The sequence below is a fragment of the Melanotaenia boesemani genome, chromosome 13 (assembly GCF_017639745.1).
Source record: "Melanotaenia boesemani isolate fMelBoe1 chromosome 13, fMelBoe1.pri, whole genome shotgun sequence".
Classification (NCBI taxonomy): Eukaryota; Metazoa; Chordata; class Actinopteri; order Atheriniformes; family Melanotaeniidae; genus Melanotaenia; species Melanotaenia boesemani.
Window position 1 is genome coordinate 1,181,515 of NC_055694.1, and position 25,053 is coordinate 1,206,567.

At 41.8% G+C, this 25,053-nt stretch overlaps 1 protein-coding gene across 1 annotated transcript in view; it reads right to left on the bottom strand.

Moving 5' to 3' along the window:
- Window positions 1–4,611: 4,611 nt before the first annotated feature.
- Window positions 4,612–25,053, bottom strand: part of magixa (MAGI family member, X-linked a) — a 70,940-nt gene continuing 50,498 nt past the window's right edge. Inside the window, exons 17-20 of the mRNA XM_042003872.1 lie at window positions 15,773–15,967; window positions 15,617–15,693; window positions 15,390–15,536; window positions 4,612–4,761 (exon numbers count right to left, since the gene is read on the bottom strand). Coding sequence (XP_041859806.1) covers window positions 4,612–4,761; window positions 15,390–15,536; window positions 15,617–15,693; window positions 15,773–15,967 — 569 coding nt within the window. The remainder of the gene's footprint in view (window positions 4,762–15,389; window positions 15,537–15,616; window positions 15,694–15,772; window positions 15,968–25,053) is intronic.

A 25,053-nucleotide genomic window follows, 5' to 3' on the forward strand; every position in this document is an offset into this window, starting at 1 on the left:
CCCAGTATAAACCAGTCTGTAACAGCTTTTAATCCCAGTATAAACCAGTCTGTAGCAGCTTTTAATCCCAGTATGAACCGGTGTGTAGCAGCTTTTAATCCCAGTATAAACCAGTCTGTAACAGCTTTCAATCCCAGTATAAACCAGTCTGTAGCAGCTTTTATCCCAGTATAAACCAGTGTGTAGTAGCTTTTAATCCCAGTATAAACCAGTGTGTAGCAGCTCTTAATCCCAGTATAAACCAGTCTGTAGCAGCTTTTAATCCCAGTATAAACCAGTCTGTAACAGCTTTTAATCCCAGTATAAACCAGTCTGTAGCAGCTATTAATCCCAGTATACACCACTCTGTAGCAGCTTTTAATCCCAGTATAAACCAGTATGTAACAGCTTTTAATCCCAGTATAAACCAGTATGTAGCAGCTTTTAATCCCAGTATAAACCAGTCTGTAGCAGCTTTTAATCCCAGTATAAACCAATTGTGTAGCAGCTTTTAATCCCAGTATAAACCAGTCTGTAGCAGCTTTTAATCCCAATGTAAACCAGTCTGTAGCAGCTTTTAATCCCAGTATAAACCAGTCTGTAGTAGCTTTTAATCCCAATGTAAACCAGTCTGTAGCAGCTTTTAATCCCAATATAAACCAGTCTGTAGCAGCTATTAATCCCAGTATAAACCAGTCTGTAGCAGCTTTTAATCCCAATGTAAACCAGTCTGTAGCAGCTTTTAATCCCAATATAAACCAGTCTGTAACAGCCTTTAATCCCAGTATAAACCAGTCTATAGCAGCTTTTAATCCCAGTATAAACCAGTCTGTAACAGCTTTTAATCCCAGTATAAACCAGTTTGTAACAGCTTTTAATCCCAGTATAAACCAGTCTGTAGCAGCTTTTAATCCCAGTATAAGCCAGTCTGTAGCGGCTTTTAATCCCAGTATAAACCAGTCTGTAGCGGCTTTTAATCCCTGTATAAACCACTCTGTTGCGGCTTTTAATCCTAGTATAAACCAGTCTGTAGCGGCTTTTAATCCCTGTATAAACCAGTCTGTAACAGCTTTTAATCCCAGTATAAACCAGTCTGTAGCGGCTTTTAATCTCTGTATACACCAGTCTGTAACGGCTTTTAATCCCAGTATAAACCAGTCTGTAACAGCTTTTAATCCCAGTATAAACCGGTCTGTAGCAGCTTTTAATCCCAGTATGAACCGGTGTGTAGCAGCTTTTAATCCCAGTATAAACCAGTCTGTAACAGCTTTCAATCCCAGTATAAACCAGTCTGTAGCAGCTTTTATCCCAGTATAAACCAGTGTGTAGTAGCTTTTAATCCCAGTATAAACCAGTGTGTAGCAGCTCTTAATCCCAGTATAAACCAGTCTGTAGCAGCTTTTAATCCCAGTATAAACCAGTCTGTAGCAGCTTTTAATCCCAGTATGAACCAGTCTGTAGCAGCTTTTAATCCCAGTATAAACCAGTCTGTAACAGCTTTTAATCCCAGTATAAACCAGTCTGTAGCAGCTTTTCATCCCAGTATAAACCAGTCTGTAGCAGCTTTAATCCCAGTATAAACCAGTCTGTAGCAGCATTTAATCCCAGTATAAACCAGTCTGTAGCAGCTTTTAATCCCAGTATGAACCAGTCTGTAGCAGCTTTTAATTCCAGTATAAACCAGTGTGTAACAGCTTTTAATCCCAGTATTAATCAGTGTGTAGCAGCTTTTTAATCCCAGTATAAACCAGTCTGTAGCAGCTTTAAATCCCAGTATAAACCAGTCTGTAGCAGTTTTTAATCCCAGTATAAGCCAGTCTGTAGCAGCTTTTAATCCCAGTATAAACCAGTCTGTAACAGCTTTTAATCCCAGTATAAACCAGTCTGTAACAGCTTTTAATCCCAGTATAAACCAGTCTGTAACAGCTTTTAATCCCAGTATAAACCAGTCTGTAGCAGCTTTTAATCCCAGTATGAACCGGTGTGTAGCAGCTTTTAATCCCAGTATAAACCAGTCTGTAACAGCTTTCAATCCCAGTATAAACCAGTCTGTAGCAGCTTTTATCCCAGTATAAACCAGTGTGTAGTAGCTTTTAATCCCAGTATAAACCAGTGTGTAGCAGCTCTTAATCCCAGTATAAACCAGTCTGTAGCAGCTTTTAATCCCAGTATAAACCAGTCTGTAGCAGCTTTTAATCCCAGTATGAACCAGTCTGTAGCAGCTTTTAATCCCAGTATAAACCAGTCTGTAACAGCTTTTAATCCCAGTATAAACCAGTCTGTAGCAGCTTTTCATCCCAGTATAAACCAGTCTGTAGCAGCTTTAAATCCCAGTATAAACCAGTCTGTAGCAGTTTTTAATCCCAGTATAAACCAGTCTGTAGCAGCTTTTAATCCCAGTATGAACCAGTCTGTAGCAGCTTTTAATCCCAGTATAAACCAGTCTGTAACAGCTTTTAATCCCAGTATTAACCAGTCTGTAGCAGCTTTTAATCCCAGTATAAACCAGTCTGTAGCAGCTTTAAATCCCAGTATAAACCAGTCTGTAGCAGTTTTTAATCCCAGTATAAGCCAGTCTGTAGCAGCTTTTAATCCCAGTATAAACCAGTCTGTAACAGCTTTTAATCCCAGTATAAACCAGTCTGTAGCAGCTTTTAATCACAGTATAAACCAGTCTGTAGCAGCTTTTAATCCCAGTATGAACCAGTCTGTAGCAGCTTTTAATCCCAGTATAAACCAGTCTGTAACAGCTTTTAATCCCAGTATAAACCAGTCTGTAGCAGCTTTTCATCCCAGTATAAACCAGTCTGTAGCAGCTTTAAATCCCAGTATAAACCAGTCTGTAGCAGCTTTTAATCCCAGTATAAACCAGTCTGTAGCAGCGTGTAATCCCAGTATAAACCAGTCTGTAGTAGCTTTTAATCCCAATATAAACCAGTCTGTAGCAACTTTTAATCCCACTATAAACCAGTCTGTAGCAGCTATTAATCCCAGTATAAACTAGTCTGTAGCAGCTTTTAATCCCAATATAAACCAGTCTGTAAAAGCTTTTAATCCCAGTATGAACCAGTCTATAGCAGCCTTTAATCCCAGTATAAAACAGTCTGTAGCAGCTTTTAATCCCAGTATAAACCAGTCTGTAACGGCTTTTAATCCCAGTATAAACCAGTCTGTAGCGGCTTTTAATCCCAGTATAAACCAGTCTGTAGCAGCTTTTAATCCCAGTATAAACCAGTGTGTAGCAGCTCTTAATCCCAGTATAAACCAGTCTGTAGTAGCTTTTAATCCCAATATAAACCAGTCTGTAGCAGCTTTTAATCCCAGTATAAACCAGTCTGTAGCAGCTATTAATCCCAGTATAAACCACTCTGTAGCAGCTTTTAATCCCAGTATAAACCAGTCTGTAGCAGCTTTTAATCCTAATATAAACCAGTCTGTAGCAGCTTTTAATCCCAGTATAAACCAGTCTGTAACAGCTTTTAATCCCAGTATAAACCAGTCTGTAGCGGCTTTTAATCCCAGTATAAACCAGTCTGTAGCAGTTTTTAATCCCAGTATAAACCAGTCTGTAACAGCTTTTAATCCCAGTATAAACCAGTCTGTAGCAGCTTTTAATCCCAGTATAAACCAGTCTGTAGCAGCTTTTAATCCCAATATAACCAGTCTGTAGCAGCTTTTAATCCCAGTATGAACCAGTCTGTAGCAGCTATTAATCCCAGTATAAACCAGTCTGTAGCAGCTTTTAATCCCAGTATAAACCAGTCTGTAACAGCTTTAAATCCCAGTATAAACCAGTCTGTAGCAGCTATTAATCCCAGTATAAACCAGTATGTAGCAGCTTTTAATCCCAGTATAAACCAGTCTGTAGCAGCTTTTAATCCCAGTATAAACCAGTCTGTAGCAGCTATTAATCCCAGTATAAACCAGTATGTAGCAGCTTTTAATCCCAATATAAACCAGTCTGTAGCAGCTATTAGTCCCAGTATAAACCAGTCTGTAGCAGCTTTTAATCCCAATATAAACCAGTCTGTAAAAGCTTTTAATCCCAGTATAAACCAGTCTGTAGCACCTTTTAATCCCAGTATAAACCAGTCTGTAACAGCTTTTAATCCCAGTATAAACCAGTCTGTAACAGCTTTTAATCCCAGTATAAACCAGTCTGTAACAGCTTTTAATCCCAGTATAAACCAGTCTGTAGCAGGTTTTAATCCCAGTCAGCATAAAGGTCGAACAGAAGCAGAAACCAGCTCAGGAATTGGGACTTCTCTTTTGATGAATTTGGGGGATTTTTCTACAGAATCAATAGTATAAAGTTCAGTGATGTTTTACTTTCATTCTTCTAAAAACATATTGTCTTTATGTTTTAAAAATCTACCTGGATAAATGAACCTCCGTAGACATTTTGTTTTCAATCATGTCCACGATCACCAATTTTTTTTTAATCTGAGAAGAAAATCTGTGTAATCATGAAGCTGCGTCTACGTCTTAATCAGGTCATCAGGAGTGTTACTCGTCTGACTGGCGGGAATCACCATGACAACCAGGTTCAAACTGTGACTGTTGAAGCAGGAAGTTGGAGGCCAGAGTAGGAGTGTAAGCAGAGGTCTGACAGGTGTGTGTATCACCTGTGTGTCATGTCTCACCGTAGTCTGGAACGTATCCGTTTCCCTTCTTCAGGACCAGGTGGATCCGATGTCCTCCTCTCCGGATCTGCTCCACCGCCTGACTGTGGGTCATTCCTGCTGTACTGTCGCTGTTTATCTCCACCAGCTGGTCAGACACCTGAAACACAGGTAAACACCAGAGGTCTCATGTACACAGGGTGCATACACACAAAAATGTGGCTGGTGCTCTTTGTCATGTTCAGATGTATGTAGAGGGAAATGACCGTGGAAACGTGCATCGCCTCACGCCAACTTCATGGCTGGCGTACACACATTTCTATAGCTGCTGGGGCGTTCCAGAGGGAGCCGGCAGATCGTTTCGGACTATGCCAGTCCACTCTGAGCCGAGCCATGCCAGCCAGAATTATCCACGTCAGCCGGCACATCACATTCCCACAAGGCAGCTGAACAGGTCAACATTAAAGCACACTTCACAGCAACGGCCAGTTTTCCTGATGTACTCAAATCTACCGACTGCACACGGCTAAAAAGCACATGATGAATCAGCAGGTCAACAGGAAACATTTTTATTTGATCGATATTCAGATCATATGTGATTAAATTTAACCAGCACGGTGGCAAGGCGGCCTGGTTCACCGCATCACTCATCCATCCCGAGTATTAGTCTAGTTGGGAACAGGCTACAAGCCGGCTCTGTGGCTGATTGGCGGCTTCTGGGGGAGGAAAAATATTCCTGTCATTGTCCTAAAATGAATCCCTGTGACGCGCGTTAAGCATACGCCCCACAATCTACCTTGTCTTCACAATATCATTTATGTTTATTTTTGCCAGCTAAAGTAAAGCTTCAGATCTTTCTAACAAGCCCTGATCATCTCTATGTGCAAAGAACTCTGGGTAATAACCCCGTGCATGATGTGTAAGTTGTATAAAGCAGCCTCACCTTTTCCCTGACGCACCTGAACAGTGTGTGATTCATGTAATAGGGTAGGTAAATTATCCATCCATCCATCCATCCATCCATCCATTTTCTTCCACTTATCCGGAGTCGGGTCGCGGGGGCAGCTGCCTAAGCAGGGAAACCCAGACTTCCCTCTCCCCGGCCTCATTTACCACCTCATCCAGGGGGATCCCGAGGCGTTCCCAGGCCAGCCGAGAGATGTAGTCCTCCAGCATGTCCTGGGTCTTCCCCGGGGCCTCTTTCCGGTGGGACGTGCCTGGAACACCTCACCAGGGAGGCGTCCAGGAGGAATCCTAACCAGATGGCCGAACCACCTCATCTGGCTCCTCTCGATGTGGAGGAGCAGCGGCTCTACTCATAAAGGTTATGAACAGAATCGGTGACAAAGGGCAGCCTTGGCGGAGTCCAACCCACACTGGAAACAATTCTGATTTACTGCCGGCAATGTGGACCAAACTCTGGCACCGGTCGTACAGGGACCGGACAGCTCGTACAAGCAGGTCCGGCACTCCATACTCCAGAGTACCCCCCACAAGAGTCCCCGGGGGACATAGTCGAATGCCTTCTCCAATCCCACAAAGCACATGTAGATTGGTTTAGCAAACCCCCATGCCCCCTCCAAGACCCTGAAGAGGGTGTAGAGCTGGTCCACTGTTCCACGACTGGGACGAAAACCACACTGCTCCTCCTCAATCCGAGGTTCGACTATCCGACGGACCCTCCTCTCCAGCACCCCTGAATAGACCTTACCAGGGAGGCTGAGGAGTGTGATACCCCTGTAGTTGGAGCACACCCTCCAGGTGCCCCTTCTTGAAGAGGGGGCCACCACCCCAGTCTGCCAGTCCAGGGGAACTGTCCCCGATGTCCACGCAATTCTGCAGAGTGTATAAATTGACGACACAAAACTGTAAATTCACTTTACTTTGCTTGAAATTGACCCCGGGTGACCATGGTTTCCCGGGCTGACCCCGCTAACCAACCCTCAGACTGACCAAGAGCAAAGGTACAGTAACCTCCATTCCTGCACTCGGTCAGTCGTTGAGGACAATCGGTCTGCTGCAGGGACAGTAGCGCTGTCTGGATGGGACTGGAGGTATGCCACTGTACAGTCCTGAGAAGGTGCGCTGCATTTGAGTTCAGCCATGTAAAAGAGGCAAAGGTGCAGGATTAACCAATGCCTTTATTGCTTCACCGATACTTGTGAGGACTCCTATCAGCTGAGCTAGGTGATCATTGACGTCACCTATTGCTCTAACTATGTCTTCTTGTGACTCCAGCACAGCAGGGTGAGGACGCAGCCTTCTGGCGCCAGAGATGCTGGAGGTCCGTGGCTGCGACATAGGGCTCTGTGGGGTGGGTGGAGTCGGTGGGTTTGGCTGGGGGGGGTTCCCATTGCGGGATCCCTCGGTGGACCCCTGCAACTGCCTGCTCCACTAGATTTTAATCACAACTTAGACACCAATATACATTTAGAGCCTGAGGGGACGGTCACATGGGCTGTGGATGGGCGAACAGGAGCCACCAAGGTGGCCCTTCCTACATCCCCTCCCTTTGTGACCTCTCTACCCCCGATTTTATTTAAATGTTAGACATTACCATATTTAACAGAAATGGACTACACACATAACACTCACACACACCGAGGGAGCCCTGAGGGGGTCCTGCTGCCTGGCAGCAGTAGGACTCACCACCATCTCATGGCTTCTTCCAGTATTTAATTGCAGTATAAATAGCCCACACTCATGCACACACAACTCAGGCGGAGGAGCAGGGGGGTGGGGTCCTCTTATGCCCTTGTGTCCTGGGACGCGCTCGGGGCTGCGGGGGGTGGAGGTTCGGTGCCTGCCTGGGGGGGACCTGCGGACATGTTATTGTCCCTGGGGTGCCTAGCCTTGGTGTTGGGTTGGCGTGGCCGACGGTGGTTTTGCCTGGAGCGGTCGGGCCCTGTCAGGTTCCTGGGTGGGGCTCTGCTGGGAGGAATGGGTGGCCCTTGGGCCTGTGGGGTCACCGCCGCCCTGTGCTGCCCGGTGCCCCTGCCCCGTCGGGGGGCTCCGGTCTGGGGGCCCCTCTGCTCTGGTCTGAGAGGGGGCCGCTGCTCTGTCTGCTGTGGCCGTCCTGGGCTTGGTGCTCTGTGGACCTGCTGGGCCTTTGGGGCCTCGGGCTCCCCCCGTCCCCCGCTGATGCTTCGGGGTGCGGTGTGATCACGGTCCCCTTGCAAGCACACACTTCTTCCTTGTTGAATGGCCACACACATACGTTGACACGTGCATGCTCACAAACGTGCTCGTCTCTCCATCTGCTTCTACTAGATGTTGCTGATGTTTGTGTGTTGGTATGTTTCTCTGCAGGTACGTTTGATGACTACTGTACTTTTTCATATCACCATTATCCTGTTTTCTTTATGTATCATGTAGGACTGTGGTAGTTTATATAGCTTTTTTTTGTGGTGTGTTTAAGGCAGCCTTGGCAACTGTTATTTATACATTTTAATCCTGTCCTTTTCTACCTTTTTTTCCCTCTATCTCCTTGTCAAGGTTCGGAACTGACATATAAAGACTAAAGAAAATAAGATTACAATAAAAATAATAAAAATATGAAGGAGGTAATCAGAGTCGCCGAAGTGTGCTCCCACCACCGCTGGGAGAGCGGTGGGCAGCCATGCTCTGCTTCACATCCACCTTGATGCCGGACCACTTCTTTTTAACTTGTGTGTTCTTCTCTGACAGCCTCTCCCACTCCGCCCTCGGCTTCTTATGCCGGAGGACAACGTTCCACAGAGCACTTTTTTATGCGCCTCCACTCCATGAAATTCCATTTTTTCCCTGGCGCATTCATTCTCTTGTAACTGTCTGATCGTGCAGAGAGGGGAATCTCAGGTGTGGGCTCATTTAAATATTGCATTCAAATTGCTTGTGTCAGAAATACTAAAATCTCCAATCTCCGTCTTATTTTAAAAAACACTTTAAAAACTTTGAACAGCAGGCTTTTCTGCGTGACCTATACCAAAGTGATCTCAGTAGAGTTTCTCTGATTTCTGATGTTGAATTGGCATGGCAACATTTCCAATCAATTTTTCTTACTATTACTAACAAACATGCACCAGTTTCGGGTCAGTGGTAGGGAAAATCCATGGTTTTCAGACATTCTTAAAAAGCAAATTTGTTTGAGGAATAAATTGTGGGTGCAGGCTAGATTTTCAAATTCCTCTCAAGATTGGACAGCATTTAGAACTCTAAGAAATAAGTGTACTTTAATGATCCGAAAATCCAAATCTGAATTCTATTTAAAATCAGTTACAGAAAATCAAAAAAACCCTGCAAAATTTTGGAAATTGATTAAATCCCTGTCTGGTACAGACATGGCCTCAATCCTCCCAAAAGAAATTTTTGTTGGCTTAGACAAAATAAAAGACAAAGATGTTATGGTCAATCAGTTTAACAAACACTTTATTCATGCTGGATCTTTATTTGATCACAAAAATGTAAATACACCTGTCTCAAGTCCAGCCAACTCAGTAGAATATAGAAATACGGAGCTGTTTGATTTTAAACCTGTCTCTGTTTCTCAAGTTCATGTATCAAGTCCAGATACACTGGATCCAGCTGCAGCTGATATTATTGCTAAGCCCATCACTCATATTTTTAATTTGAGTCTCTGCTCTAATACCATACCTAAAAATTGGAAATCAGCCAAAATTTTCCGTTTATTTAAAGGTGGCGATCCTGCAGATTTGAACAATTATCGTCCAATTTCTAAACTTGCAGTTCTGGCTAAGATCCTTGAGTCTTGTGTAAATTTACAGATGAAACAATTCTTGGCTGATAAAAATATTTTAAATAATTTCCAGTCTGGTTTTAGAGCTGGTCATAGCACTGTCACTGCTGCCACAGTTGTAATAAATGACATAATTGGAGCCTTAGATAAAAAACAGCACTGTGCAGCCTTATTTGTGGATCTCTCTAAGGCATTTGACTCAGTTATAATATAATAATAATAATAATAATAATAATAATAATAATAATAATAATAATAATAATAAAAATAATAAATTTTATTTCTTGGCGCCTTTCAAACACTCAAGGTCACCGTACACAAAAGGAAAAATAAATAAAAAGTCAATAAAAATAGAAATTACATAAGAGTTAAAAGCAGATAAAATTACACAAAACAGTGAGTTTACAAGAGTTATAGGGAGTATGCCAGTTTAAACAGGTGGGTTTTGAGTGCAGACGTGAATGAGAGCTGATGTTCCGAATCTCGGATGGAAGTGAGTTCCAGAGCTGGGGAACGACTGAAGGCTCTGCTCCCCATGGTAGAGAGACGGGCAGAGGGAACAGTAAGGTGAATGGAGGAGGATGACCTGAGAGCACGGAAGGGAGGGAGGGAGGGGCAATATGGAGAAGATCAGACAGATAAGGAGGGGCCAGATGGTGAATACCTTTGAAAGTGAGGACCAGTAACTTATAGTTAATTCTGTATTTTATTGGGAGCCAGTGGAGATGTTGAAGTACAGGGGAAATATGTTTAAAGGAAGAGGTGCGAGTCAGGATACGAGCAGCAGAGTTCTGGAGAAGCTGCAGTTTCTGAAGTGATTTATTGGGAAGACCGAAGAGGAGTGAGTTACAGTAGTCAATGCGGGATGTGACAAGACTATGGATAAGGATTGCAGCAGCATGTGGAGTGAGTGATGAGCGCAGACGATTGATATTATGAAGGTGGAAGTAAGCAGACCGAGTAATGCTACTGATGTGCTGTCGAGGTGGGCGAGTGCTGTCGAGAATGACGCCGAGACTCTTGACCTGAGGGGAGGGGGAAATGGTAGAACTGTCAATGTTGATGGAGAAACTGTGAGATTTGGTTAGAGTGGAGGACGTACTGACAAGTAGAACTTCAGTTTTACTGCTGTTGAGTTTGAGAAAATTGGAGGAGAACCATGCTTTGATTTCCTGGAGACAGTCAGAGAGAGAGGAAGGTGGAAGAGAGGAGTGTGGTTTGGAGGAGATGTAGAGCTGGGTGTCATCTGCATAGGAATGGAAGTTGATATTATGTTTACAGAAAATATAGCTAAGGGGGAGAAGTGATGAACAGAAAGGGGCCCAGGACTGATCCCTGGGGTACACCGGCCGAGACAGGGAGTGACTCTGAAGTTTGGACCTTGAGTTGAATAAACTGTGTGAGGTTGGAGAGATAGGAGGAAAACCAAGTGAGAGGAGTATGAGAAACACCAAGGGTTGCCAGTCTGTTTAGGAGGATGCTGTGTGAGATGGTGTTGAATGCTGCATTGAGATCTAAGAGGATAAGGATTGAAAAGACCAGAGTCAGCCGCCATCAGCAGGTTGTTGGTGATTTTTAACAGAGCAGATTCTGTGCTGTGAAAAGGACGGAAGCCAGACTGGAATTGTTTGTAAAGGTTATTATTAGTGAGGTGTTTGTGGAGCTGAGAGGCGACAACCTTTTCCAGAATTTTGGAGATGAAGGGAAGATTGGAAATGGGACGAAGGTTATTGAAGTCAGATGGATCAGCACCAGGTTTTTTGATGATCGGAGTGACAGCAGCAGTCTTGAAGGCTAGTGGAACATGTCCGGTGTTGAGGGAGGAATGAATGACGGCAGTGATGTGAGGAACCAGTGAAGGGAGACAAGCTTTGACTAGGACTGTAGGAAGAGGGTCGAGCAGGCAGGTGGAAGGTTTGGATTTCTGAATCAGTTCAGAAACATCAGATGGGGATGGAAGAGTGAAATCTGAGAACGGGTGTGGGATAGAAAGAAATGGAGGTTGAGGGTCTGTGATGGAGACAGCAGCTCCTACAGTGGCAAGCTGTTGATGGATATTTGAGATTTTTGAGGTAAAGAAGGACAAAAGGGAATTGCAAAAGTCAGCTGAGTGAAGATGAGGAGGGAACATGTCCGGAGGTTTTGTGATATTATTGAACAGTGAAAAGAGAGATTTGGAATTTCCTTCATTAGAACAGATTAAACCTGAATAGTTTGTGGATTTTGCTGAAGCAATACAGTCCTTATATAGAAGAATGTGGCTATTGTACATGTCCTTATGAATGGTGAGTCCAGTTTTTTTGGAAAGTTGTTCAAGCCGGCGTCCTTCGGCTTTAAGTTGGCGCAGGGCAGGAATGAACCATGGAGCAGAGAGGGGGAAGGAAACGCATCTGTGTTTCAGTGGAGCGAAGATGTTTAGAAGGTTGTTGAGGTTTTCATTGTATTGAGAAACTAAATTATCAGGAGTGGAAACATTGCAGAGAGTTGGGAGGTTATTTATGGCAGAAGACAGTGTGTCAAGATTAATATCCTTGATTTTCCTGAAGGAAATTAAACAGGGAGGGTGGGTTTTGTAGAGAGACACACTTATTTTGAAGGAGATTAATTTATGATCAGAGAAGGGAATGTGATGGGCTATAGAATCTGTAGGAATTACACCAGAGCAGCAAACCAAGTCCAAAATATAACCATGGATTGCTTATTGACAAATTAAGATCAATTGGTTTTAGTTGTAATACCACAAAATGGTTTCAAAATTATCTTACAGATCGTTCCCAGTGTGTTTTTGTAGAAGGCCATGAATCTGAATTCCTTAACATAGTGAAAGGTGTTCCACAGGGATCTATTCTGGGGCCTATTCTGTTCACTATTTTCATAAATGATTTGGGTAAAGATATTAAATCAAAAATACATCTATATGCTGATGATACAGTCATTTACACCTATGCTCCATCCATCGTAGGGGCTGTACAAGATCTTCAGGCTGCATTTCAGTCTTTAGAAATTGCACTTCTGAACTTGAAATTGATTTTAAATGTTCAGAAAACAAAATTTATGGTCTTCTCAAAAGCCCGATCCCCATTAGGTGATTATAACATCTCTACCTCAGATGGGAAACTCATTGAGAGGGTTCCATCATACAAGTACTTGGGTATATGGATTGATGATAAGCTTACATTTAGTGTACACATCACCACTTTAATCAAAAAGCTCAAAGTGAAGGTTGGTTTTTATTTTAGACATAGATCTTGCTTTACTTTCAGCGCAAAGAAAAAACTCGTGAATGCTACTTTTCTGTCTGTGATTGATTATGGTGATACCTTGATCAATTTTGCATAAATTCGATTCAGTGTATCATGCATCATTACGATTTATAACAAATGCAAAATCCCTCACTCACCACTGCACTCTTTATGATCTGGTCGGTTGGACATCACTAACCACTCTCAGAAAACATCACTGGTATTTTTTCATCTATAAAGCAATATTGGGAAAACTTCCAGGATATCTTTGTGACCTACTCTGTGTCAGTTCTGGGAGTTACCGGCTCCGCTCTTCGAATCGCTTGCTTTTCACTGTTCCCCGGTCGCTCACAGAGTTGGGGAAAACAGCCTTTTCCTATTCTGCACCATGGACATGGAACAATTTACAAAGAGATCTTAAATTGGAATAATTTTTTTTTCAGTGGATAAATTTAAGGCAATCATAAAGAGTGTGGTAAAGGAGACATGTGTTTGTTTTTCTTGAGAGGCTCACTGTGTTTTTAAATAGTTGTTCTAAATCTTGATGTGTTTATTTTGTTTAATTTTTATGTATTTGTAAACTGTATTTGGCTGTTACTTTGGCCAGGTCTCTCTTGTAAAAGAGATTCTGAATCTCAAGGGGACTTCCTGGTTTAATAAATGTATAAAAAAAAATGACTGAAATGGGGGCGTGAACAGAGAGGAGTCAGGTAATTAACCCATAACACGTGCGCTCTATTCCACGTTGGTTGGGATGTACAAAGAAAACATGCTTTAATGTTACATTTTCTGGATTTGAGCGTACGTCATGTTGTTAGGAAATCCAAACAAGTCTTTGTACATGAGGCCTCTGGTTACCACCTATTTACCACTTAGTTACTGCCTAGTTACCACCTTGTTACATGGTAAATGGTCTGTATTTATATAGCGCTTTAACTCAGATTCACTCATTCACACACACATTCACACACTGATGTCGGAAGCTGCCATGCAAGGCGCTCAACCACGACCCATCAGGAGTATTTGAGGTTTAGTGTCTTGCTCGGGGACACCTCAACATGAGCTCAACAGGCTGAGGATCGAACCAGCAACCTTCGGGTTACAAGACGACCGCTCTACCCACTGAGCCATGCCAGTTACCAACTGGTTACCAACTGGTTGCAATCTAGTTTCCACTTGGTTACTACCTACCTGACTTACCACTTAGTTGCCACCTGGTGACCACCTGATTAACACCTGGCTACCACTTAGCTACCACGTGGTTTTCATTAAGTTACCACCTAGTTACCACCTGTTGACGATCTAATTATCACCTTCTTAAGACACTTGTTTACAATTGGTTACAACCGAGTTACCATCTAGTTACCAAGTGGTAACTACCTAGTTACTACCTGCTCACTACATAGTTACCATCAGGTTATGACCCAGTTACTACTTGGTTACCACCTAGCTACCATGTATTTACTACCTAGTAACTACATGGTTACTAACTAGTTATCATATGGTCCCGGTTGTTCAAATGTAATCCTAGCGGATTTCGGTTATCGGATTGGATCAAATCTTGAAAATGCATTGTTCAAAACGGAAATCCGGATTCCAAAATCCACTTGGATCACGTATTCCAATCCTGGTTGTTATCCAAATAAAACCCTCAGTTTGGGTTGTTCAGAACTTTTGGATAGAATCCAGAAAACTTTGATCCACAAAAACAGGATTGTCCTGATCCCAACAGAGGGCAGGATTACCAGGCAGATTTCAGAAAGAAACTGCGGTACAACCTAACAGCCGATCAAATAATAAAACTCTTTATTCGGTAAATATGCTCATATTTGTATTTTACACCTGACTTAACCGTTCCAGTGATAAAGTAGTTAACATAGGGACAGGCTGCTTTTAAGCCTTTCAGAGTAGTAAAATAAAACGGTAAAAAAAAGTAAAGATGAAAACATGACATTATCATGTCCCCATGAAATAAACCCCCAAACAGATCCAATAACAAACACAAAATAAAATATTCAGTTGTCCTGTTATTCATCACTGCATGATCAGTAAAAAACCTGTAAAAAAAATACATTTCTAACGTTTGCGTCCGTCATTCTGACAGAATGACAGGTTGGTCCGGTACCTCCACACGGTGCATCATTAACACGTCATGTTAGCAGGACAATACATGCACATATTACATTACGGCTGTACTTCACATGGCCGGCAGCAAACACTGATCTACATGCTGGAAATGTGGATTACGTGATCCTGAAAAATGGGATTTTGGATCAGGGTGATCCCATCCTGTTTTGCTTTGAACAACCGGGGTTACGAGATCCACCGTTCTGAAAAAATGGATTACTAAATTACTACATAGTTACCAGCTGATTTTGACCAAGTTCCCACTTAATTACCATCTGGTGGGTACCTGGTTGCAACCTTGTTTCCACTTGGTTTCTACTAAGTTACTACTTGGTTAATGCCTGGTTAATACTCTATTGCCACCTGGTGACCATCAAATTATCACCAGGTTATTACAAAGTTACCACTTTGTTTCCATCTAATTACCACCTAGTTAGAATCTGGTTACCACCTGATTATGACCTAGTTACCACCTGGTTACCAACTGGTTACAGCCTGTTTACCACCTGGTGTCTTGACATGATGGTTCAGGTCCAGGTTCAGTTCTGATACCTGCAGACCTGCTCACCTTAGCATCAGGAGATTTTCCACCTGGTTTAACTTCCTGTGGCTAGTTCACTGGAATTTACAGATGAATTATCCACATTCATCTGAGACAGGAGTTGACAGTGTGTTCATGCTCACCTGGATCTTGTTGCTGCGTTGGGCCGGCCCCCCTTCCATGAGACCCAGAACATACAGTCCCATGTTGTACTCGCTGCCCCCCCTCAAAGAGAAGCCAAAACCAGTTGGACCTCGTTCCAGCTCCACGCTGTAGAACCTGGACTCCTCCTGACAAACAGACAGAACAAACAGCAGTCAGAACCATCGAGTCTGCAGACAGTACTTCTAGGTCTGGTTCTGGTACTAACCTTTGACCTCCCTCTGGACCCTTTGATCAGGCAACCATCGATGTTGAGGTTGGCTCCTTCTGAGATGGAGGACGGTTCTGAGAAGACAAGGAAAGGAAATGAGGAAACATGTTAACCATGTTGGTGTGTGTTTATACTGTGTGTGTGTTACTGTACGCTGTCGGGGGGTGATGTTCAGCCTCAGCGTGTTCCCTGCCCTCCTCAGGATCTGGGCCAGGTCTCTATGCTGCAGACCGGAAACAGGCCGACCCTCCACCGCCTCCAGCTGGTCTCCGGGCTGGATCTGGCCACTGCGTGCCGCTGGGCTGCCACGCCGCACCGTCACAAAGCGGTGGGACATCAGGGAGGCGGCTGCAGAGGTGGACAAACACATCCCATCTGTAACTATGGCAACGGCTCTGATGCATTTACTGTCTGAACAGAGCCATAAAAACTGTCAGAAAATGGTTCAACTCAGAAAGAGATCAGGACCTATAAATGATCGATGATGCTGATTAATTATTGAAGCTGCTGGAGAAGCAACATCTTCTGTTCCTACAGTCCAACCTTCGCATGAAAGTTTGACTTTGTTTAGCAAACTTTAGCAGGGCAGTATAGACCCGTTTCCACTAACGGGTGCGGGGCAGGACACATTTTATTGTATTTCCACACACGTATGGAAAGGGTATCCTAATATCTGAACTGACCCGTCCTCCTTTGATGGGACCCTTCTGTTGGGGTACCAATCTAAATGACCCATCCTGACCCAAAAGGTCATGCTGGAACCTGAACAGGGGGCTCTGTGATGAAGAGGTTAAAATGGCTCAGTGTACTGATCTCAGATCAGCCACTTTTCAGCCACAATGACTTCCACTTGGATTAATGTCAGAGTTTACCAAGCCGATCATCTAAACATCAGAGACCTGGATCCACCAGAACTCAAGCTGAGCTTTAAACAAGACCTGCTTCTGGACCTCAGAGCCAGCTGGAGGAAAATCATTCATGTCCTAAAAATCGCAATCCAGACCAGCCAGGGCAAAAATTCCCAGAAAGATTTTCTGCCTCAGACGAACTAATCTCTAATTCCCCAAGAACAAAACCTGGAAACACTCCACAAACAAAGGAGCTTCAGCTCCCACAGAGCAGAAGTCACGTGACCACCTGAAACCACGAGCAGCCGGTTGCAACCGGCCCAGTTCAAGGAAAACCTGGACAGAACCATCCAGATGTTTCCTGTTGTTCTGAGACCCTCGAGGTTTAACCCCATGATGTCTGCTGTTGGAAATCTGCGTTTAACTTCAAAGTTATTCTAGTTATTTTTTTTTAGCTTTTATTCACTTTAATTTTCGTATTTATTTTATGTTATTTATTTAACATTTATCAATAATTTAATTAAAATTTTTTACATTTTTTGTTATGGTCTTTCTCTTTTTATTATTTTTTTCCAGATTTTTTTCCCCCTGAAATTATTTTGTGTTTGTACATGAATTCAGGGGTTAAGACTTATCACCGCAGACGCCAAGTCTCAGGTAAGATCAACCTGATAAACCAGACAGAACCAAACAGCACCAGGAGGAAACAGACAAATCAGACAGAAGAAGGTGAACCCAGATAAAACCAGAAAGAACCAGCTAAACCAAGACAAAACCAGATGAACCCAAAAAAGAATCAGGAGGAACAAGAAGAAAACTTCCAGATATAAACTTATGGACTGCAGAGAAGTCAGAATAAAGACACGTAATCTTTGTTTCTGCTCCTGCAAGCAAGGACGTTGGTGTTTTCATATAAAAAAGCAGGAACGTTGGTGTTTCCATATAAAAAAGCAGGAACGTTGGTGTTTTCACATAAAAAAGCAGGAACGTTGGTGTTTTCATGTAGAAAGCAGGAACGTTGGTGGTTTCATGTAGAAAGCAGGAACGTTGGTGTTTTCATGTAGAAAGCAGGAACGTTGATGTTTTCATGTAGAAAGCAGGAACGTTGGTGTTTTCATGTAGAAAGCAGGAACGTTGGTGTTTTCATGTAGAAAGCAGGAACGTTGATGTTTTCATGTAGAAAGCAGGAACGTTGGTGTTTTCATGTAGAAAGCAGGAAGGTTGATGTTTTCATGTAGAAAGCAGGAAGTTGGTGTTTTCATGTAGAAAGCAGGAACGTTGGTGTTTTCATGTAGAAAGCAGGAACGTTGGTGTTTTAATGTAGAAAGCAGGAACGTTGGTGTTTTCATGTAGAAAGCAGGAACGTTGGTGTTTTCATGTAGAAAGCAGGAACGTTGATGTTTTCATGTAGAAAGCAGGAACATTGGTGTTTTCAAGTAGAAAGCAGGAACGTTGGTGTTTTCATGTAGAAAGCAGGAACGTTGATGTTTTCATGTAGAAAGCAGGAACGTTGGTGTTTTCATGTAGAAAGCAGGAACGTTGATGTTTTCATGTAGAAAGCAGGAACGTTGGTGTTTTCATGTAGAAAGCAGGAACGTTGGTGTTTTAATGTAGAAAGCAGGAACGTTGGTGTTTTCATGTAGAAAGCAGGAACGTTGGTGTTTTCATGTAGAAAGCAGGAACGTTGGTGTTTTCATGTAGAAAGCAGGAACGTTGGTGTTTTCATGTAGAAAGCAGGAACGTTGATGTTTTCATGTAGAAAGCAGGAACGTTGGTGTTTTCATGTAGAAAGCAGGAACGTTGGTGTTTTAATGTAGAAAGCAGGAACGTTGGTGTTTTCATGTAGAAAGCAGGAACGTTGATGTTTTCATGTAGAAAGCAGGAACGTTGGTGTTTTCATGTAGAAAGCAGGAACGTTGGTGTTTTCATGTAGAAAGCAGGAACGTTGATGTTTTCATGTAGAAAGCAGGAACGTTGGTGTTTTCATGTAGAAAGCAGGAACGTTGATGTTTTCATGTAGAAAGCAGGAACGTTGGTGTTTTCATGTAGAAAGCAGGAACGTTGATGTTTTCATGTAGAAAGCAGGAACGTTGGTGTTTTCATGTAGAAAGCAGGAACGTTGGTGTTTTAATGTAGAAAGCAGGAACGTTGGTGTTTTCATGTAGAAAGCAGGAACGTTGGTGTTTTCATGTAGAAAGCAGGAAGTTGGTGTTTTCATGTAGAAAGCAGGAACGTTGGTGTTTTCATGTAGAAAGCAGGAAAGTTGGTGTTTTCATGTAGAAAGCAGGAACGTTGGTGTTTTCATGTAGAAAGCAGGAACGTTGGTGTTTTCATGTAGAAAGCAGGAACGTTGGTGTTTTCATGTAGAAAGCAGGAACGTTGGTGTTTTCATGTAGAAAGCAGGAACGTTGGTGTTTTCATGTAGAAAGCAGGAACGTTGATGTTTTCATGTAGAAAGCAGGAACGTTGGTGTTTTAATGTAGAAAGCAGGAACGTTGATGTTTTCATGTAGAAAGCAGGAACGTTGGTGTTTTCATGTAGAAAGCAGGAACGTTGGTGTTTTCATGTAGAAAGCAGGAACGTTGGTGTTTTCATGTAGAAAGCAGGAACGTTGGTGTTTTCATGTAGAAAGCAGGAACGTTGGTGTTTTAATGTGGAAAGCAGGAACATTGGTGTTTTCATGTAGAAAGCAGGAACGCTGGTGTTTTCATGTAGAAAGCAGGAATGTTGGTGTTTTCATATAGAAAGCAGGAACGTTGGTGTTTTCATGTAGAAAGCAGGAACGTTGGTGTTTTAATGTAGAAAGCAGGAACGTTGGTGTTTTCATGTAGAAAGCAGGAACGTTGGTGTTTTCATGTAGAAAGCAGGAACATTGGTGTTTTCATGTAGAAAGCAGGAACATTGGTGTTTTCATGTAGAAAGCAGGAACGTTGGTGTTATAATGTAGAAAGCAGGAAAGTTGGTGTTTTAATGTAGAAAGCAGGAACATTGGTGTTTTAATGTAGAAAGCAGGAACATTGGTGTTTTCATGTTGAAAGCAGGAACGTTGGTGTTTTCATGTAGAAAGCAGGAACGTTGGTGTTATAATGTAGAAAGCAGGAACGTTGGTGTTTTCATGTTGAAAGCAGGAACGTTGGTGTTTTCATGTAGAAAGCAGGAATGTTGGTGTTTTCATGTAGAATGCAGGAACATTGGTGTTTTCATGTAGAAAGCAGGAACGTTGGTGTTTTAATGTAGAAAGCAGGAACGTTGGTGTTTTCATGTAGAAAGCAGGAACGTTGGTGTTTTCATGTAGAAAGCAGGAACATTGGTGTTTTCATGTAGAAAGCAGGAACATTGGTGTTTTCATGTAGAAAGCAGGAACGTTGGTGTTTTCATATAGAAAGCAGGAACGTTGGTGTTTTCATGTAGAAAGCAGGAACGTTGGTGTTTTAATGTAGAAAGCAGGAACGTTGGTGTTTTCATGTAGAAAGCAGGAACGTTGGTGTTTTCATGTAGAAAGCAGGAACGTTGGTGTTTTCATGTAGAAAGCAGGAACATTGGTGTTTTCATGTAGAAAGCAGGAACGTTGGTGTTATAATGTAGAAAGCAGGAAAGTTGGTGTTTTGATGTAGAAAGCAGGAACATTGGTGTTTTAATGTAGAAAGCAGGAACATTGGTGTTTTCATGTTGAAAGCAGGAACGTTGGTGTTTTCATGTAGAAAGCAGGAACGTTGGTGTTATAATGTAGAAAGCAGGAACGTTGGTGTTTTCATGTTGAAAGCAGGAACGTTGGTGTTTTCATGTAGAAAGCAGGAACGTTGGTGTTTTCATGTAGAAAGCAGGAACGTTGGTGTTTTCATGTAGAAAGCAGGAACGTTGGTGTTTTCATGTAGAAAGCAGGAACGTTGGTGTTTTCATGTAGAAAGCAGGAACATTGGTGTTTTCATGTAGAAAGCAGGAACGTTGGTGTTTTCATGTAGAAAGCAGGAATGTTGGTGTTTTAATGTGGAAAGCAGGAACATTGGTGTTTTCATGTAGAAAGCAGGAACGTTGGTGTTTTCATGTAGAAAGCAGTAACGTTGGTGTTTTCATGTAGAAAGCAGGAACGTTGGTGTTTTCATGTAGAAAGCAGGAACATTGGTGTTTTCATGTAGAAAGCAGGAACATTGGTGTTTTCATGTAGAAAGCAGGAACGTTGGTGTTATAATGTAGAAAGCAGGAAAGTTGGTGTTTTAATGTAGAAAGCAGGAACATCGGTGTTTTAATGTAGAAAGCAGGAACATTGGTGTTTTCATGTTGAAAGCAGGAACGTTGGTGTTTTCATGTAGAAAGCAGGAACGTTGGTGTTATAATGTAGAAAGCAGGAATGTTGGTGTTTTCATGTTGAAAGCAGGAACGTTGGTGTTTTCATGTAGAAAGCAGGAATGTTGGTGTTTTCATGTAGAATGCAGGAACGTTGGTGTTTTCATGTAGAAAGCAGGAACGTTGGTGTTATAATGTAGAAAGCAGGAACGTTGGTGTTTTCATGTAGAAAGCAGGAACGTTGGTGTTATAATGTAGAAAGCAGGAACGTTGGTGTTTTCATGTTGAAAGCAGGAACGTTGGTGTTTTCATGTAGAAAGCAGGAATGTTGGTGTTTTCATGTAGAATGCAGGAATGTTGGTGTTTTCATGTAGAAAGCAGGAACGTTGGTGTTATAATGTAGAAAGCAGGAAAGTTGGTGTTTTAATGTAGAAAGCAGGAACATTGGTGTTTTAATGTAGAAAGCAGGAACATTGGTGTTTTCATGTTGAAAGCAGGAACGTTGGTGTTTTCATGTAGAAAGCAGGAACGTTGGTGTTATAATGTAGAAAGCAGGAACGTTGGTGTTTTCATGTTGAAAGCAGGAACGTTGGTGTTTTCATGTAGAAAGCAGGAACGTTGGTGTTTTCATGTAGAAAGCAGGAACGTTGGTGTTTTAATGTAGAAAGCAGGAACGTTGGTGTTTTCATGTAGAAAGCAGGAACGTTGGTGTTTTCATGTAGAAAGCAGGAACGTTGGTGTTTTCATGTAGAAAGCAGGAACATTGGTGTTTTCATGTAGAAAGCAGGAACGTTGGTGTTTTCATGTAGAAAGCAGGACTGTTGGTGTTTTAATGTGGAAAGCAGGAACATTGGTGTTTTCATGTAGAAAGCAGGAACACTGGTGTTTTCATGTAGAAAGCAGGAATGTTGGTGTTTTCATGTAGAAAGCAGGAACGTTGGTGTTTTAATGTAGAAAGCAGGAACGTTGGTGTTTTCATGTAGAAAGCAGGAACGTTGGTGTTTTCATGTAGAAAGCAGGAACATTGGTGTTTTCATGTAGAAAGCAGGAACATTGGTGTTTTCATGTAGAAAGCAGGAACGTTGGTGTTATAATGTAGAAAGCAGGAAAGTTGGTGTTTTAATGTAGAAAGCAGGAACATTGGTGTTTTCATGTAGAAAGCAGGAACATTGGTGTTTTCATGTTGAAAGCAGGAACGTTGGTGTTTTCATGTAGAAAGCAGGAACGTTGGTGTTATAATGTAGAAAGCAGGAACGTTGGTGTTTTCATGTTGAAAGCAGGAACGTTGGTGTTTTCATGTAGAAAGCAGGAATGTTGGTGTTTTCATGTAGAATGCAGGAATGTTGGTGTTTTCATGTAGAAAGCAGGAACGTTGGTGTTTTCATGTAGAATGCAGGAATGTTGGTGTTTTCATGTAGAAAGCAGGAACACTGGTGTTTTCATGTTGAAAGCAGGAACGTTGATGTTTTCATGTAGAAAGCAGGAACGTTGGTGTTTTCATGTAGAAAGCAGGAACGTTGATGTTTTCATGTAGAAAGCAGGAACGTTGGTGTTTTCATGTAGAAAGCAGGAACATTGATGTTTTCATGTAGAAAGCAGGAACGTTGGTGTTTTCATGTAGAAAGCAGGAACGTTGGTGTTTTCATGTAGAAAGCAGGAACGTTGATGTTTTCATGTAGAAAGCAGGAACGTTGGTGTTTTCAAGTAGAAAGCAGGAACGTTGGTGTTTTCATGTAGAATGCAGGAATGTTGGTGTTTTCATGTAGAAAGCAGGAACGTTGGTGTTTTCATGTAGAATGCAGGAATGTTGGTGTTTTCATGTAGAAAGCAGGAACGTTGGTGTTTTCATGTAGAAAGCAGGAACGTTGGTGTTTTCATGTAGAAAGCAGGAACGTTGGTGTTTTCATGTAGAAAGCAGGAACGTTGATGTTTTCATGTAGAAAGCAGGAACGTTGGTGTTTTCATGTAGAAAGCAGGAACGTTGGTGTTTTCATGTAGAAAGCAGGAACGTTGATGTTTTCATGTAGAAAGCAGGAACGTTGGTGTTTTCATGTAGAAAGCAGGAACATTGATGTTTTCATGTAGAAAGCAGGAACGTTGGTGTTTTCATGTAGAAAGCAGGAACGTTGGTGTTTTAATGTAGAAAGCAGGAACGTTGGTGTTTTCATGTAGAAAGCAGGAACGTTGGTGTTTTCATGTAGAAAGCAGGAACATTGGTGTTTTCATGTAGAAAGCAGGAACGTTGGTGTTTTCATGTAGAACGCAGGAACGTTGGTGTTTTCATGTAGAAAGCAGGAACGTTGGTGTTTTCATGTAGAAAGCAGGAACGTTGGTGTTTTCATGTAGAAAGCAGGAAAGTTGGTGTTTTAATGTAGAAAGCAGGAACGTTGGTGTTTTCATGTAAAAAGCACGAACATGGGTGTTTAATGTTGTCGCTCCTTCCCGTCACATTTTATTTTCTGTTTAAATCTACAAAAAGCAGGAGGAGAACTTGTTCCATCTTTTCTGTCTTTCTGACTTAATACATTTGATTTTAGTTTGTATGATGAGGTAAATCATTTGAGGTGGTCAGCATTACTTCACACATGTGGAAATGTACACGTATGTACATTTAAAAAAAACTTTTAGATGTGGGAAAGTTACCCTGATCATCACGTGGAATACAGGATTTTTCACTACCAGATTCCTGGAATTAAATGTTTATAGGTTTTATAGATCCATGCTCATCTGGAAGCTGGAATAAATGTGTTAATGAATAAATATGCAACATAAATATAATATAAAAATCAATTAAAAAAAAAATGAATATAAAAATCAATAAAAAAAATAATGAATATAAAATTTTTTTAATTTTTTTTATATTAAAAATGTTAAAAGTCATCTAATTTATCAATGTATATATATATATATATATATATGTATATATATATTTTTTTTTTTTTTTTTTTTTTTTTTTGAAGAAAAGTAAATTATTTTTCTAGAAATTTCAGGTTCAAAAAGTTTTCTAAGAGGATCATAGATCATTAAATGTAATATTCTTGATGGTGTACTTCTTTGTAGTAAAACATTTTTCTGTCAGTTATTATCCTGTTAGTTTACTGGTCTGGTCCAGCTGGAGACCAGAAACTGGATTAAGATGAGTTGGCGTCTTCATGGTTTTCATTATAAACTGCTTCTTGCATCCAGTTTTTTTCCTACAAGCTGAGACAGTGAAGTAAATGTGAGTGTACTTCAGGTGCTGTGGGAATTCTGACTGCCTTTGAGCAGCAGGGAATCGGAAGAAACAAACGGACCCAGCAGGACGGGGTAAACATGATCCAGAGAGAACGGAGCTAAGCAGGAAAACCAGATCATGCTTTGTGTGTTCAGCTTTGTTCAAACACGGCGTGGGGGGCGGAGCCTCAGCTGATAAGTAAGTGCTGAGGTCAGCGTGTTGGTTTGGTGGAGGAGTGTGATGTTTTCCAGGCCAATGCAGTGTGTGAAGGCCGTTGTGAATTCCTCTGCTGTCAGTTTACCATCTGCATCTCTGGACGTGAAGCAGGAATGTTGCAGCTGTGATGTCCTGCAGACTGAACCACCATATTTACAGCACATTCCACAAATATTTGGCTCGGGAAATCTTCACCCCGAAACGTTCCTTTTCCTTACAACACTTTCAAGACTGAGGAGTTTCAGGGGTATTTCAGGGGTTTTCCGTCAACATTTCCTGTGATTTAACCGCTTTTTGGTATTTTGCAGGTTTCCGCTCTGAAATGACAAACCTGAAAAGAAATTATTATTTCTCTGTAATTCTGTGTCAACGATCCTCATCAGAGATCGACACATCACTGCAAATGTTAAAGTAACTGAGGATGGAACAGAGGACAAAAACCAAACTAACCTCCATAAAGACATGAATCAACATATGGACATTATCTGGTCAAAGATTTAATGAGCTGCTCTACCAAGGGGAGAGCTATGGGTAAGGCTCCTCTTGATAATCTGATTCATTTATTTATTTATTTACTTTGAATCACAGAATCTATGTAATCTTGCTGGACCTGACCGGAGGGGACAGAAAAAGATGGAAAATAGCAAAAACAGCAAAAGGGAAAGAAGAAAGGAGACAAAAAGATCACAGACAGAAGGAAACGACCCTTCAATCCACACCATCACCAGACAACAAACTGTTAACACCTGTACATGAACACACCAGAACATTTCCTACAACTTTTACAAAAAAATAGAGCTGCTAGTCATTAAGAGTTTTTAAATAATAACCAAATCAAAAAGACATATCATGAAAGTAGCATAACAATAACC